The sequence below is a fragment of the Pseudophryne corroboree genome, chromosome 4 (genome assembly GCF_028390025.1).
Source record: "Pseudophryne corroboree isolate aPseCor3 chromosome 4, aPseCor3.hap2, whole genome shotgun sequence".
Classification (NCBI taxonomy): Eukaryota; Metazoa; Chordata; class Amphibia; order Anura; family Myobatrachidae; genus Pseudophryne; species Pseudophryne corroboree.
Window position 1 is genome coordinate 101,578,401 of NC_086447.1, and position 15,597 is coordinate 101,593,997.

At 44.5% G+C, this 15,597-nt stretch overlaps 1 protein-coding gene across 1 annotated transcript in view; it reads left to right on the forward strand.

The window, feature by feature from the left end:
- The window catches only part of LDAH (lipid droplet associated hydrolase), a 499,788-nt gene that overhangs the window by 67,768 nt on the left and 416,423 nt on the right, over nucleotides 1-15,597 (forward strand). The window contains exon 2 of the mRNA XM_063915314.1: nucleotides 6,976-7,133. Coding sequence (XP_063771384.1) covers nucleotides 6,989-7,133 — 145 coding nt within the window. The 5' untranslated portion in view covers nucleotides 6,976-6,988. The remainder of the gene's footprint in view (nucleotides 1-6,975; nucleotides 7,134-15,597) is intronic.

Genomic DNA, 15,597 nt, shown 5'->3' on the forward strand with positions numbered 1-15,597 from the left:
AATAATAAGTTTATTTATATAGCTCTCTTTCTCCAATAGGACTCAAGGCGCTTCATTCATTTGCATTGAGTAACGTACTACACCTGCATTCAGACTATTAGGTGTTTGTCAGGTCAGGGATGGGGTGAGAAGAATATGATATTCGTTCACCCTTTCTCTACTCTTTCATTCGTTTTACTAGGCGTTTGGGGATCTGTCATTGCATAGAGGTCATTATGTCTTAAATATAACTGAACAGCAAGAATTAATTAATGACCGAGGCAAACTATTGGCGTGAATAAAATCAGGTATGCTTACTCAACATTGCTTGTATTACAGAACTATACAAGGGACCCATAAAAACTTCTACAAACAAACTTCACATTAAGCAAAGGGCGAGAGGTGTTTGATTGATGGATAAAACTCATTAGGGTCCCTAACATCAACTTTTCTTGAGGAGGAGAAAATGTTTCTAAACCATTTGGGTGCGAGGTGTTAAAAACATCTCCAGGTGCTAAAATATAGTTTGGCAGCTAATGGCTGAGAAACTCTTCTCCATAGACTAAAGGAAAAAAAAAAAGAAACCCCATTGAATTGTACAAGATTGCTCGAAGCCAAGTAAAACGGTAAGGTTGGGTGATAGGTGATTGACACCCTTAAAATTGCCTTCAGATATGTTAAAGATGGCCGATGTGAAAGTAGAACTCTTAGGGGGAATATTATTATTCTACAAATGAAGGTTGTATATCATTTACTGGTCGACCATCTCAACACGCATTTTATCAGTCTTAGGGGAAGATGAACTAAGCATTGGAGAGACATAATTACCAGCCAATTAGCTCCTTGTTTTCAGGCTGTGTTTGAAAAATGACAGGAGGTGATTGGTTGGTCCTTTTATTTCTTACCACTTTATCAGTCATCATGGCTTAGTACGTCTGTCCCTTAGGAAGATCTTTATCGCTGTTTAGACACTGCTTGCCGGCTCCAACGTATTTCACCATCAGCATGCCATTTGTTTGTAAACAACTGTGGTTATAAAAAAAAAGATAATTTGTACTTTGTAGCTTCTAGTTTTAGGGGGTTTTTCAATTAGCTCCAATCATTTCGGAGCTGGTGAATTCGACCTCATGGGTATTCAATTGCGAGCCGTTCTTGCCCGTTTATAAGGCACTTTTCGCCAATGCCTTTTCACTTTTTTTGTTTTAACTAAAAAGGCATTGGCAAAAAATGCCTCAGCATCGCAGAAAACAGCCCACGTTTTCGCCGGCGCAGGTGTGAAAACATGTGAATCCACTGATCCACATCTCTTTTGCTCCTGCCGAATGTTTCTCCTAGGCAAATAACCGACCCTGCTTTTGCATAGGGGGAATCCCCATTCGCCCTACAAATAGTGAAAAGCTAATTTTTTTTTGCCTAGCAAAACATGCTGAACTAATTCAATACCCTTGTTAGTATAGTACTTGCGAAGCGTCAGCTGCTGTAGAAGAACTGGACTTTATTCATTTGGCTATACAAAAAAAGGGAGAAATAGTCACACTATGATGATCCTCTCTTTATAATCTCAGGATAAATCTATTGAAGAAACCAATAAATAAATTAAAACATAGTTAATATTACAAATGAATAAAACAAAGTATACAATTCGCAGTTCTATGATCTAGCACACATATGCAAACCCATCATAGGCATATTAGTGAAAAAATGTATTATTTAAGTGGACAAATCAGGAGCCACAAAATCAAGTGAGGTAGGGAAATATTTATTCTGTTTTGTGCTATTTTTATATTCGGTCACCCTTATGGTCAGGATTGTCTCCTCGCTCATTTGATTTTGGGACTCTTGTGTTTCTTATTTATCCACTAACAGTATATATAATTATATTTTGTTGTGTGCATAAAGAGAAATTATAGAGTTAGAACACCTCCATAAAGCTGGCAGTTGGGATATTCTTTTCGAAATGTATAAATTGGGATGTTTATGCCCAGTGGATTTGGGACCCTTGCTCAATGTAGTGCACAGACATCCCTTAAATTCTCTAATGCCGATTCAGTTGTTTTTGCGCCCCCTACTGGGCGTCTTTAACAATGGTCGTCTATCGGAGCTATTCAACTGTTTCTGCGATCAGACGCCTATTAACAGTTAAGGTGCCTGTCAGCTATGGCTAAATTCATCTAAAAAGCCTCAATAGGCATCCAAAGAGCTGGTTTGGGCACTTTGGGTGCCCGAACTACAGACTTTTTAACACATTTCTATTTCGCACCAGGTGTCTATTGGAGCAACAATTGAATACCTCCGATAAACACCCATTCCTTTAGACGTCTAGCAGGTGGCGTGTGTCATAATTGAATTGGCCCCTTGGAAACCTGTACATTTTTATTTTTATTTGTGCAGAATAAACCAACAAGCGCTAAAAGCAGTCGTCCCAAAACTTTTTTGGATCACTTCTTATTGAGAAATTCAGCAAAAAATATTTTATTAAATTGTGCTTTGCTTTCATCATTAGGTGGTGGACAGGGTTGTACTTCTATTTTTCCTCATATTTTATGATAGGTAAAACCAGTTCTGGTGGCTGGCCATTGACCATAAATAGGCCTAATATGAATTGGCACTGGACCACCAACCCATTGCACCTTTGCAAATGACCCGTGGAACCCTAATGAGTTAAAGTATTATTATAGTGTAATTATTTTTCATCCATATTGTGTGTCCTGCAATTCCTGCGATACACAACTAAATGGACACAGCACGATGGCATTCACACTAAACAGAAGCTTACCATTTGCCCAAAGTCATGTCGTATTGCTTTTTCCCAAAATATGATCCATGGAATCAGCCAATGGAATTGTTGAACAAATAACCGTTTACCTGGGATGGGCTGTAGGCAATAGTATTAGAAAGCAGACCGGCAACAGACGTTAGCTGCTTTTGGGAAACATTTGTACACATATCAGTTTTAAGCGGAACTTCCATATGTGAGGTACAGTAATAAAGGGCCATATAATGGTTTTACTGAACCTTTTTATTTTTAACATTTACATTTTTCAGCAATGCTGTAGATCTCAGATGAACTTTCTTTAGTCTGAAGCAGTGACTCAGCATTGAGCACATGTTCCCATGAGTGCACAGTTGGAAGGCTGAGGACAGTTGGTCTGCCAGGGAAGTGTGAGGAGAGGTGTGCGGCAGTAAGTGGGGGTTATAGTCTGGAGAGGTGATGAGTGGAAGAAGTAAAAGTAGGGTGTAAGTCACACCCCTTTCAGACCGCAATAGGTGGGTCGCACCCGGGAGCTGTACACGGTGCTTCTCAGGTGTGACCCACCTCAAGTACCTTTCTCACTGGCGTCCCCAGCCTGGCATATTGCCGGGTTGGTGACGTCAGTGGTGACCTCCGTCCATACAGTGTGAATGGGAAACGGGTTGCATTGATGGCCTCAGTACGCCATCTAGCCTCAATACCCCATGCAGAGCGAGATGGCTGGCGCGAGTGAGCCACTAGGTCCCTCTGCTAGACTGTGCCGATCGGTTTGATATGCTGCACTTGTATATCTGTGTTAGCGACTGAGTCTGTATACGAAGCACAACAGGCCTTGGCGTGGGAGAATAACTGCTGGCGCTGCATTGTAGCACTTTATATGCAGATTTAGAGACTTGGGGGTCTATGTACTAAGCCTTGAAGAGAGATTAAGTACCAGCCAATCAGCTCCTGTCATGTTGCAGTGTTTATAAAAATGACAGGAGCTGATTGGTTGGTGCACTGTCCACTTTATCTCCCTCCAAGCTTGAACTGTGGCAAGTGCCCAAACCAGGGCTGTTAGTAGTACAGCGTCAGGAGTATATATTGCTTGTGTGGTGTGGTTTGATATGTCAACAGTCGTAATGTTGATAATTATCATGTAGACAGTGTTGAAATGTCAAAATGTCCATGGTGGCCCAGCTGTGACTTTCCTGCTTCTGGCGGCTGCAGTGTGTCCAGCGCAGCTTCAGGGCCATGGCGGTCATGTGACTGTCACTTGTAGGTCAGACCTCTGATCCTCCTGTGTTCTGGTAAGAACTTTTCCCCTAACCCTAATCCCTACCCATAACTATAACCCTCCCTTTAGTTCCGAACTCTAACACCAACCTCTTCCACAGCCTAACCTTAACCTCCCGATCCCTCCGCAGTCTAACCCTACGGTGGACATTCTGACAATGTTGACATAACTGCCGTCATTGTGGTGTCGACATTGTAAATGTCATCCTAATGACTACATCACGTTTGTGCTTGTGTAAAGAACTGTTCTGCCAGTCTATTCTGCAGTCTATTCCGGAGGAAAAAAGTGAAATATTGAGAAGAGGGCATTTAGAAACATACTGCACATAGAAACATAGAATGTGACGGTAGATAAGAACCACTTGGCCCATCTAGTCTGCCCTATATAACCTCAGAATAGCCTCAAATGCTGTTTGATCCTTAGGGGGACATTTACTAAGCAGTGATAAGAGCAGAGAAGTGAGCAAGTGGAGAAGTTGCCCCATAAACCAATCGGCAGCTCTGTATCATTTTATGGTATGCAAATTATAGATGTTACTTCAGTGCTGATTGGTTGCCATGTGCAACTTCTCCACTGGCTCACTTCTCTGCTCTTATCACTGCTTAGTAAATGTCCCCCATAGTTCTTTGTAATGCCATCCATATTTCTATCCCAAGCATGTTTAAGTTATGCTACTGCATTAGCCTCTACCTCCGTATGAGCAAACCCTTCATATTATTCTTATTGTATGTTTCTCGTGTTCCTGTGTGTGTATGCATTGTGTTGAATGCCTTAGGGGGACATTTAAAAAGCACTAATTGGAATAAGCTGTCAGTTTTTTATTGGCTGATTTTATATCGAACTGTCCCTAAATGTGCAGGAAATTCCTGGTTTGGTCAGTTCTCCAGGGAAAGTATAGCAGTGTAACAGATCCCACCCACATCAAAGGTGAAGATGGTGGAGTGTGGGTTTGATAACGGGTACATGGGCTTGATAATGCCATTCGGGATCAGTCACGTAATTCGTCCCTTTCTGCTTTCTGTGATTATGCAATTTGCTATCTTCCTGCCACCACACCATCCCGCTTGGGTGTTTCTTTCATGGACTTCCTAAAGAAAAAACATACAATATGGTCGAATGTAATACCCACGAAGGAAGCGATGTGCAGTTACCGCAGCGTTTAAATGCCAGCAACGTCACCTGATCTCCCTCCCTTCTTGGGCTGGTTTCGGGCAGAATTCACCCCATAGTGCTCGGAGCCCTATAGGGCGGCGAGCACTTTTCTGCAAATTCAGGCTGCTGTAAAGTGCGGCCGCTGCCGCGATGATCTGCACCCGCAATATCATCACGGCTAATAGGATCGACTTCAGTGTTGACAAGTACGGTAGGGGAGATTTATGAAAATTTGGGACAAAAAATTAAGTGATGTAGTTGCTTATAGCAACGTATCAGCTTCCAGCTGTCATTTATCTAGTACAGCCTGTAGAAGGACAATTACAAGCTGATTTGGCAGCTACTTTATCTCTCTTAAGGTTTGATAAATCTCCCCCTAAACGAGACAATCTCTTTTGTGAGTAATAGGGGTATTACATGCCTTTCAACATTCTTGTGTGGGAATTAGGGTCCCGACATGGGGCGGAGCCTAGCAGGAAGGCAGTGTGGCCTCCCAATGGGACAGCGGGACAGTTGAGCGGTATGGTATTAGAACTTACTTAGTATTTCTGTGACCATATAACACCATGCTGTAGGCTGTAGCTTACTTGACTTACAGACGGTGACACATTGGGGGTGATTCCGAGTTGATCGTAGCCCTGCAAAATTCTGCAGGGCTACGACCATGACAGTAGACATGCAGGGGGACGCCCAGCACAGGGCTATCCCGCCCCGCATGTCAGTGCCGCCCCACCCCGCACAAGTGCAAAAGCTACTCGTCGCTCCCTGGCCCGCAGCGGCTGCGTGTGACGTCACGCAGCCGCTGCGGCCCGCCCCCCGCACGGTCCGGCCACGCCTGCGTTGGCCAAACCGCGTCCACGAAACGACGGCCAAACGCCGCCGCTCCGCCTCCCTCCCCCGCCCAGCGACCGCCTCTTACTGTCAATCAGGCAGAGGCGATCATAGCTCAGCGACGGCCTTTGGCCGTCTAGCATACGCCGGCGCACTGTGCAGTTCTGACCCGTGCGAACGGGTCAGAATGACCCCCATTGGGCCTAATTCAGATCTGATCGCAGCAGCAATTTTTTTAGAAGATGGGCAAAACCATGTGCACTGCAGGGGGGGGGGGCAGATATAATATGTGCAGAGAGAGTTAGATTTGGGTGGGGTGTGTTCAAACTGAAATCTAAATTGCAGTGTAGAAATAAAGCAGCCAGTATTTACCCTGCACAGAAAGAATATAACCCACCCAAATCTAACTCTCTCTGCACATGTTATATCTGCCCCCCCCCCTCCCCTGCAGTGCACATGGTTTTGCCCAACTGCTAACAAATTTGCTGCTGCAATCAACTCTGAATTACCCCCATTATCCCTTATAATACACAGTCATTATTAATTAGCACTAAAGCTTCTGTTCCAACCATCTTGCTATTGTCAGGACAGTAGCGATTTTGGAGGATCATCCCGTGATCAGCTTGTCTCTATTTTCTGGGGATTGGGAGGTGTACTACTGTGGAACACCATGGAGGTAGGGAGTGGCCACGCCTAATAGGGGCAGAATCACATCCTCCATGAGCTGCAGCCACGCCCTTCCCACTTTGGACACCTCCAGTGTTGCGGGGTACAGTATTCTGAAGTGTTACATCAGCGCTCACTGTATATACCGATATTATTTGCAGGACTTGTTTCATAAATTAACAACGTTTACATGTTATGCGCCATCATTCTACTATAACGTGATGTTTATGTCTTGCACTGCTTAGTATAAAGCACATGTTAGAACGTCTGCCTCTGGCCACTATCGGTAATGACAGTAAATGTGACCTTTCCTCCATAGACCCTCCGGCAGGATGTCAGAAGACCATATTCCAGTACATGAGGAGTTCATCTACTGTCTTGGCGCTGCTACACAAGTCCTTAAATATGGTCCTTGGCGGGAGCTGCAGAAAACCTCAGATGAAGCCCCACCTAAACTTCTATTTCTCATCATCCCAGGTGGGTACATGAGATTAGCATAAAGTGATATGGGGGGTCATTCCGAGTTGTTCGTTCGTTTGTTTTTTTCTCGCAACGGAGCGATTAGTCGCTAATGCGCATGCGCAATGTCCGCACTGCAACTGCGCCAAGTAAATTTGCTATGCAGTTAGGTATTTTACTCACGGTTTTTTCTTCGTTCTGGTGATCGTAATGTGATTGACAGGAAGTGGGTGTTTCTGGGCGGAAACTGGCCGTTTTATGGGTGTGTGCGAAAAAACGCTACCGTTTCTGGGAAAACCGCGGGAGTGGCTGGAGAAACGGAGGAGTGTCTGGGCGAACGCTGGGTGTGTTTGTGACGTCAAACCAGGAACGACAAGCACTGAACTGATCGCAGATGCCGAGTAAGTCTCGAGCTACTCAGAAACTGCTAAGAGGTGTGTAATCGCAATTTTGAGAATCTTTCGTTCGCAATTTTAAGAAGCTAAGATTCACTCCCAGTAGGCGGCGGCTTAGCGTGTGTAAAGCTGCTAAAAGCAGCTTGCGAGCGAACAACTCGGAATGAGGGCCATGTTTACCGGGCTGCCATACGTGGAAGCCATGACATTCAATGTAGGTTTTGTTTATTTGAAGAATTTGCAGAAATAATGTTACTGATCTGAAAATACCCCACAAAGAATGTAAGGTGAAAATGTCGACGTTTCCACTTATTTTGACAGTTACTGCAGTATCTTCTGGTTTACAATAACTGCCATGTTCTTGATATAATTCCTGTCCTTTTATTCCTGCTCTTATCAATGTGCAACGCAGCAGCACACTTCAGCTTTGTTATATGTAAAAGGTTCTGTTCTCTTGTTTCTGTCACTCCACCTCGGATGCGTCTAACAGGTTGTCTTACCTTTTCCATATACGGTGCATCCGGAAAGTATTCACAGCGCTTCGCTTTTTCCACATTTTTGTTATGTTACAGCCTTATTCCAAAATGGAATAAATTTATTTATTCCCTCAAAATTTTACACACAATACCCTATAATGACAACGTGAAAAAAATGTTTTTTAAATTTTTGCAAATTTATAAAAAAAAAAAAAAACTAAAGGGCCACATACACTAGGACGATTTTACACAATTTCATACAATTCCGATATATCCGTCTGATATATTGTATGAAATTGTGTACAATCGTATGTGTTTTAGATCGTATCCAATCTGATGCGTGTCCCTGTGGCTATCGGATAGGATCCCCTAGGTCGTTGGTGCTGCACTAATGATATATCGTAATTGGATGGAATCGGATGAAAAAAGTGTGTTTTTTGTGCATGTGATATATCACATGCGATGTATCACAGGGAAGCCCTCTATCCACCCCATCAAATATATTTCATGGTACAGTTGTATGCCGTACGATATATTGCATGCGATGTATAGCGGCTTCATCAGTCGCATGCGATATATCTTATGCAAAAATAGCACAAAAGTACCAAATCGCATGGAATCACTCCCGGGAAAGAACCAGGGGGGTACAAGGGAAATTACATCCGACTTCAGCCTCAGACATATCGTTGTAGTGTATGGGGCCCTTAAGAAATCACATGTACATAAGTATTCACAGCCTTTGCTCAATACTTTGTTGATGCACCTTTGGCAGCAATTACAGCCTCTAGTCTTTGCACAGTGGCCTCCATCATCCGTAAATGGAAGAAGTTCGGAACCACCAGGACTCTTCCTAGTGCTGGGCACAGTAGTACCTGCCGTGATGGACTGCTGGGCTCATTGGCCCTCATTCAGATGTAGTTGGAGGAGCTATCGCTGCTGTTATATGGAAGCAGCACCGACAGCTCTAACAGGGTAATGCAGTAGGGGGCGTCGCATCTCCTGCTGCATTACTGATCCGAGCTGCATCCTAGAATGCAGCATCGGATCCTCTCCAACAGCATTGGCCGGCTGCGGGACCCATGTGTTCACGCAAGCCGGCCGCTGTAGCTGCTATCTAGAGGCCAGGAAATATCCGTCCTCTGATGGAGGTCCTGGCTTCTTCCCTCCCCCGCAACGCCGGTGACACAGAGGAGCAGAGGCCGTCGCCCAAACAGCATTCAACTTTTAATGACTGCCAGTTTGATGCCGCCCTGCCTCCGCCGTCACAGACTTTTACTGCACATGTGCAGTACAGATCCGGCGCACGTGCAGAATGCCAAACATTGGTACTTTTGGGGCAGGCGCCACATTTCTGAATGTAAGAACTATTATTCCGTAATGGACACCTTGGTCGGGTCCTTGTTTTTAACCTCGGCAGATCTGAGAAGTTGTGCAAACGCTGCAGGCGCCATTTTTTGTACTGGAACGCCCACCGTTGGCTTCTTAGATCTGCTGCATGCATCCAAAGTCACAACATCAGAGAAACATGGGGAACATCATAAGGACTTTCGGACATCTGGGCAGTCTAAGCTGCCGGGGACAGTGAAACTGCGCCTACATGCCTTCATTTTCAACAACACTCCCAGTCGCCACCCACAAATGCTTGCAGTCTGTCACTTAAACTGTGGCTAACAACACCCTGACCAGTGATGCAAGGTATCCGTTTACATGGTCGACCATGTTATGGTCGACAGTCATTAGGTCGACCACTATTGGTCGACATTGACATGGTCGACATGGACACATGGTCGACGCATGACAATGGTCGACGCATGAAAGGTCGACATGAGTTTTTTTACTTTTTTTCTTTTGGGGAACTGTTCCATACTTTACGATCCACGTGGACTACGATTGGAACGGTAATCTGTGCCGAGCGAAGCGGTAGCGGAGCGAAGGCACCATACCCGAAGCATGGCGAGCGAAGCGAGCCATGCGAGGGGACGTGGTGCACTAATTGGGGTTCCCAGTCACTTTACGCAAAAAACGACACCAAAAAAAGTAAAAAAACTCATGTCGACCTTTTCATGTGTCGACCTTTCACGTGTCGGCCATTTTCATGTGTCGACCATGTGTCCATGTCGACCATGTCAATGTCGACCAATAGTGGTCGACCTAATGACTGTCGACCATAACATGGTCGACCAGTCATACCGGAACCGTGATGCAACACTTATCGGAGTACATATGCACTGCAGCCCAGACGCATGCACAGACCACAAAACGTAGGTTATTTGCGGCCGAATGTAAACTGCGTCCTCTGAATGAGACCCTGCGTTTGTGTAGTGGAGCCTCACATGGTTAGTCTGTGCTGTTGGGAGGACTGTGCTTGTTCCACTGTATAAGGCAGATGGCACACAGAGCTTTGTAGTGAGAATAATGTAGCGTTTATAGGAAGATCTTCTCATATAAGTTTTTGCTATTTTTATGCAGTGTTGATATTTATAATGAAGGTGCTGCAGCAGATAACGGAGATATCAGCTGTGGGCCCCCATCTGTCATCCGCAAAAGCAGCCCCCATAGCTGTCTATGAGGACTGGGATCAAGGTATATTTGCTAAGATCCGAAAAGCTTACGTTTTTGGATCATGGCCTAGGTAGCTAACGCCTGGGGGCTACCGTATTGCAATATCTTTCAGGGATGGATCCTTCAGATCCCTCCCCATCAGCCCTTACTGGCGCCGGCGCAGCCTCACGTTCGCACATGTGCATTAGCCTCGCTGAATCTGTGACCCGAACAGGGTCTTATTAGAGCCCATATCCTGGCAAGAGAAACTTTATAAGTACCTCATTATTAGAATTTCTTATTGCCGTTATATGTTGCGGTAAAGAATTATGTTTAACGGGACAAACTTCATGATATTGTTCAATATGCGCCTTAATCCCTGCACTTCCCCATATTATAATATTCATTATTGCATGCAGGATTTGTACAATCATTGCAAGGTACTTACTCTCTTCAAGGGCTGACTTAAAGCGTTCTGTATTTTAAGGGAAATATTAGGCTTATTAGAACCAACCAGTGACCTGAAAGTGAGGTCAGAGTTATTGTACGTTGCTTCAGAAATAAAAAAAACTCCCCAAACCTTAAAGTCACTCTGCTTTTGTTGTTTATGAGGCTGATAGAACCATAAGCTTTGTAGCTAATATATTCATCTCCCCCCCCCCCCACACACACACACACACACACACACACACACATCCCCACTCCGCATGACCATCTATCCGAGGGGGATAAAATCTCTCTGTGTAATTACCATAGTGCTTTCCTCATATGGTTTTGTATATATTCTGTGTTTGTTGCTACTAATATCTGGGAAAATGTGGTACAACTTTGTGCTACCGCTTTGATATGTAAAGTACCTTCCCCACTGTTTTTCTTACATTTAAACCTTGGAATGCAGCGCGGTATCTTAATATCTACCGCGTTCTGCTTTTTTTTTCTTCCGACGGTGTAAACAAGCCCCATTTTGTCATTTTTTTTTTTTACCAGAATGTTTAGTTTACATTAAGTCCCTATTTGATAACGTGTAATGCACAACATAACCTCCTCTGTAGGTATTGCTCAGTTTCGCGCATTTTGAGTCTAACAATTCCCGACTCCGATTTTCCTTTTTATTATTTTTATTCTCTCTTCTCCAGTACTGAGCCTGTTGGCGCTAGTCCCTGACGCCTCTTCTGTTTCCCTGCCAGAGTTCCTGCTGTATTTGATAGTAGTTGGATTGCTTCTGGCTATATGGAACCCAACGACACGTTTTGGGAGGAAATTGGTAGTGTCTTGCATGTTATTGGGAGCTCAGGTTTCTTGATCTTCTAAGAAGAGATGTCCTAACCTATTATTTCTGTCTTTTGTTTCTTCTGCTGTCTGTTAACTCTGACATGTGTTCTGCCGGAGACACTGGCGGCCTCTTTGTGTTCTCAGTGTAAACTACAGAGCTAGGCACATCTGGAAAGTGAAAATAAAAATGATAATGCTTGAATGTTTTCAGGTGATGATCGGACTGTTAAAACATCCAAGAGTACAGCCGCTCTGTGGAGTCTCATGGGCGTTGAGGGCCGATTTTTCAGTTTCATGTGAGCGCAATTGTGCAACCTAAAAGTAAAATGGAAAGCACTCCATCCGTGCAGAATCAGATTACACAACTATGCCATGTAAATGATTGCCCCTTTAAAAAAAAATTCCGAGTTTGTCCGGCAAGCCATATGTCCGTCCAACTTGGATGGCATTACATCCGGTCCATGGTCTCTTTTGATTAGAGATGCGTCTCAGTACAATCGGTACAGTAACAGATTGCAGGCACAAGGTAAATTTGCCTCCTTTAGGTTCCCCTTTCTTTGAGCTTCTTGAGGTCTTAAAATACCGTACATTATATATGAGTGCCCTATTTTGTACATGGAGCAAGTTTTGGAGTTAATAAGGATTGTTGCATTTGTACTCCAGATGCATCTTTACATTGTATAGGATAGATTTAAGGTTGTGTGTATTTTAAGATACATGTTCAAGTTACAAACATGGAAACAGAAATATGTCTCTTTTCTCACATGCAAAGGCTCCCATACAAACTGGAAACCGGCCTTGGTCTTCAGGTGCGTGGTGGCCAGCCTTAGTCCTCAGGTGCGTAGTAGCCGACCTAGGCCCTCAAGTGCGTGGTGGCCAGCCTAGGTCCTCATTTGCGTGATGGCCAGCCTAGTTCCTCAGGTGCGTGGTGGCCGGCCTAGGTCCTCAGGTACGTGATGGCCAGCCTTGGTCCTCAGGTGCGTAGTAGCCGGCCTAGGTCCTCAGGTGCGTGGTGGCCGGCCTAGGTCCTCAGGTGCCTGGTGGCCAGTCTAGGCTTGTCCCTCAGAGATGTTGCCCTTTTCTGATGCCTACAATGAGCTTGGACCTCACCTTTGGACCTGCTTTGGTTTCTTTGGGGAAGGGGAGGGGGGGTCTTTGATGGAATGACTGTAAATAAAATGAAGCTGCTGACATTGTTCCCAGCTATGTGAGAGTGCTGGTAATCTTCGCAGGTGAAGATATGGATTGTAGAAGAGGGGTTCATACCAATGTAATATTAGAGGGAAGAGTGGGGAATTGCTAATGGTAATAATAGAAGGGGAAAACCTTTTTTAAAGCTACAATCATTTTTTTTCTTCGGGTGAGTGCAATGAAGCCCCTTGTGGTTTTCTTCCCACTCTATAGGTGTTGTGGACACCCACGGGTGGGAATAGTCCCTGTTAGTTGGCATGCCGACCGTCGGGATTTTGTGGGGGTCAGATGTAGACGTCGGTATTGTGGAGACCGCCGGTCACATAACTACATCCCTTATAGACAGCTGCCATAATTTATGTTACAAAACACCACTAAGTTTTTCTTTGGGATTGCTGCTTTAATATCATCAGGTATGGTTGTGTACATTTTTCTTTTCGCATGCAGTTGTATTCAATGCAGAGAGAACTACAGAGCCGTGTCGTATGCATATCTAAAAGAAATAAACAACTTGTTTATAATGAAATAGTTACGAAACTGAAAAAGTCAGAAGCCAGTAAGATAAAGCAATACATTTAGTAAAAATTGCAGGGGCAAATTCAAGCCAATGCATAAAAGTTATCCAAAGGCAGAAATTAATTAATATATTAACCAAGACCAATAGCAAATATCGATTAAACAGGTCATGTCCATTTATTTGTAACCTACTGATTAAACCAAACATGCCAGAAGATGGCGCTGTTTTAAAAATTGACCTCATTATCTATATACAGAATAAAGACAGAATCTGCTATTCAACTACAGTTCAACACAGATAGACGGTGAGGTGATGCTTATTCAGAAAGTAAATATTGGTAACCCATGTACTTCTGACTGAACTTCACGGTTTTCCATCCACTAATGACACAATATAGGGGCACAAGGGCGTAGCTCCCATAGGTGCCGGGAGTGCAGCTGCTGTGGGACCCAGAGCTGAGAGGGGCCACATTCCCTGTCACACTTACATGTGTCATATACATTTTTTACCATTGTTAGATACACTTAAACCTTTGCCTTGGGGCCTGCAATATATCTAGGTACTCCCCTGGACCTGCTCTTTGTAATTATGGTATAAAATGAACTGGCGGGATTTATAATGTTACATAACATGAACTGGAGCACTGTAATCTGGTACAATATGAAGTGGAGGAATTGTAGTGTGGCATAATATGAACTGGGGGCAGCACTGTAATGTGGCACAATAATAATATGAACTGTAGGCAGGGGTGGATTAACAGAGGAGTAGGCCCGTATGCAGACTCCGTATGGGCCCCTCCTCTCTACGGTGCTGTAGACTCTAACATTGTGCCGAAGTCCGGAAGCACACACTGTACCCATTATAGATACCCCAATGACCGGAGGGCATTATAATGTTTCATGTGGCACAATAGGAACTGGGGGCACTGTGTGGCAAAATGTGTGCTGGCAGCCCTACAATGTGACATAACGTGAACTTGGCACTATTATGGGGCATAAAATTAACTTCTGCTGTTAAGAGAAGTCTATCTAGAAGTACTTGGACAGGGGCCCCTTCATTTTGTTGCTATGGGGCTCACAGAGTTCTGACTATGCCCGGGTAGGGGCGGCTTAAGTAAGCAGAGGGCCCTCTCTTGTAGTACAGTAGACTCTGGCTTTGTGCCAGAGTCTCTTTCGCATTTGCAGCTCTCTGGGAACATGGCAACTACGATATGTTACCAGAGACTTCACTACTGAGCATGCGCAAATCTCTGGGAAAATGGCCGCCTCACCATTTTCCCGGTGATGTTTTCTGGAGGACCAAACGACGCAGGACTCCGGAGAGAGGTAAGTATAATTATATGCGTGCAGGTTGCCCCCCTTATACCCATTATAGATACAGTATATTTATTTCATTGGTGTATCTTGTGTGATGCAAAGGAATTCCCAGCAATGGGCACCTATTTCTACTGGTGCTGTGAAATTTTGAATAGTTGGGTGTAAGTCCCTTCAAATTTCTGTCTAGTATCAGAACCATATTGATAGAATTTTAATGTATTTTTATGAGGTGGACCTGTAGACCGCGAAACACATCCGATTGAACATTCATGCCAAAGATTTTTCTCATACGTCCTACAGGATGCTGGGGACCACATCAAGACCATGGGTATAGGCGGTTCCGCAGGAGCCATGGGCATTCTTAAGACTTTTCAATTGGTGTGAACTGGCTCCTCCCCTATGCCCCTCCGCCAGACCTCAGTTTTAGAAATGTGCCCAGGCAGACTGGATGCACTCTGAGGATCCCTACTGAGTTTCTCTGAAAAGACTTGTTAGGTTTTTTATTTTCAGGGAGATCTGCTGGCAACATACTCCCTGCTTCGTGGGACTGAGGGGGCAGAAGCAGAACCAACTACCTCAGAGTTTCATGGCTCTGCTTCTGGCTGACAGGACACCATAAGCTCCTGAAGGGTACTGAACGCTAGCCGTGTCTAGATGCTCACTCCCACAGCACGCCGTCACCCCCCTCGCAGAGCCAGAAGTCAGAAGACAGGTGAGTATGAGAAGAATGAACTTCTATCAAGTAAGTGACGGCTGAGGTCCGGCGCAGCTGGC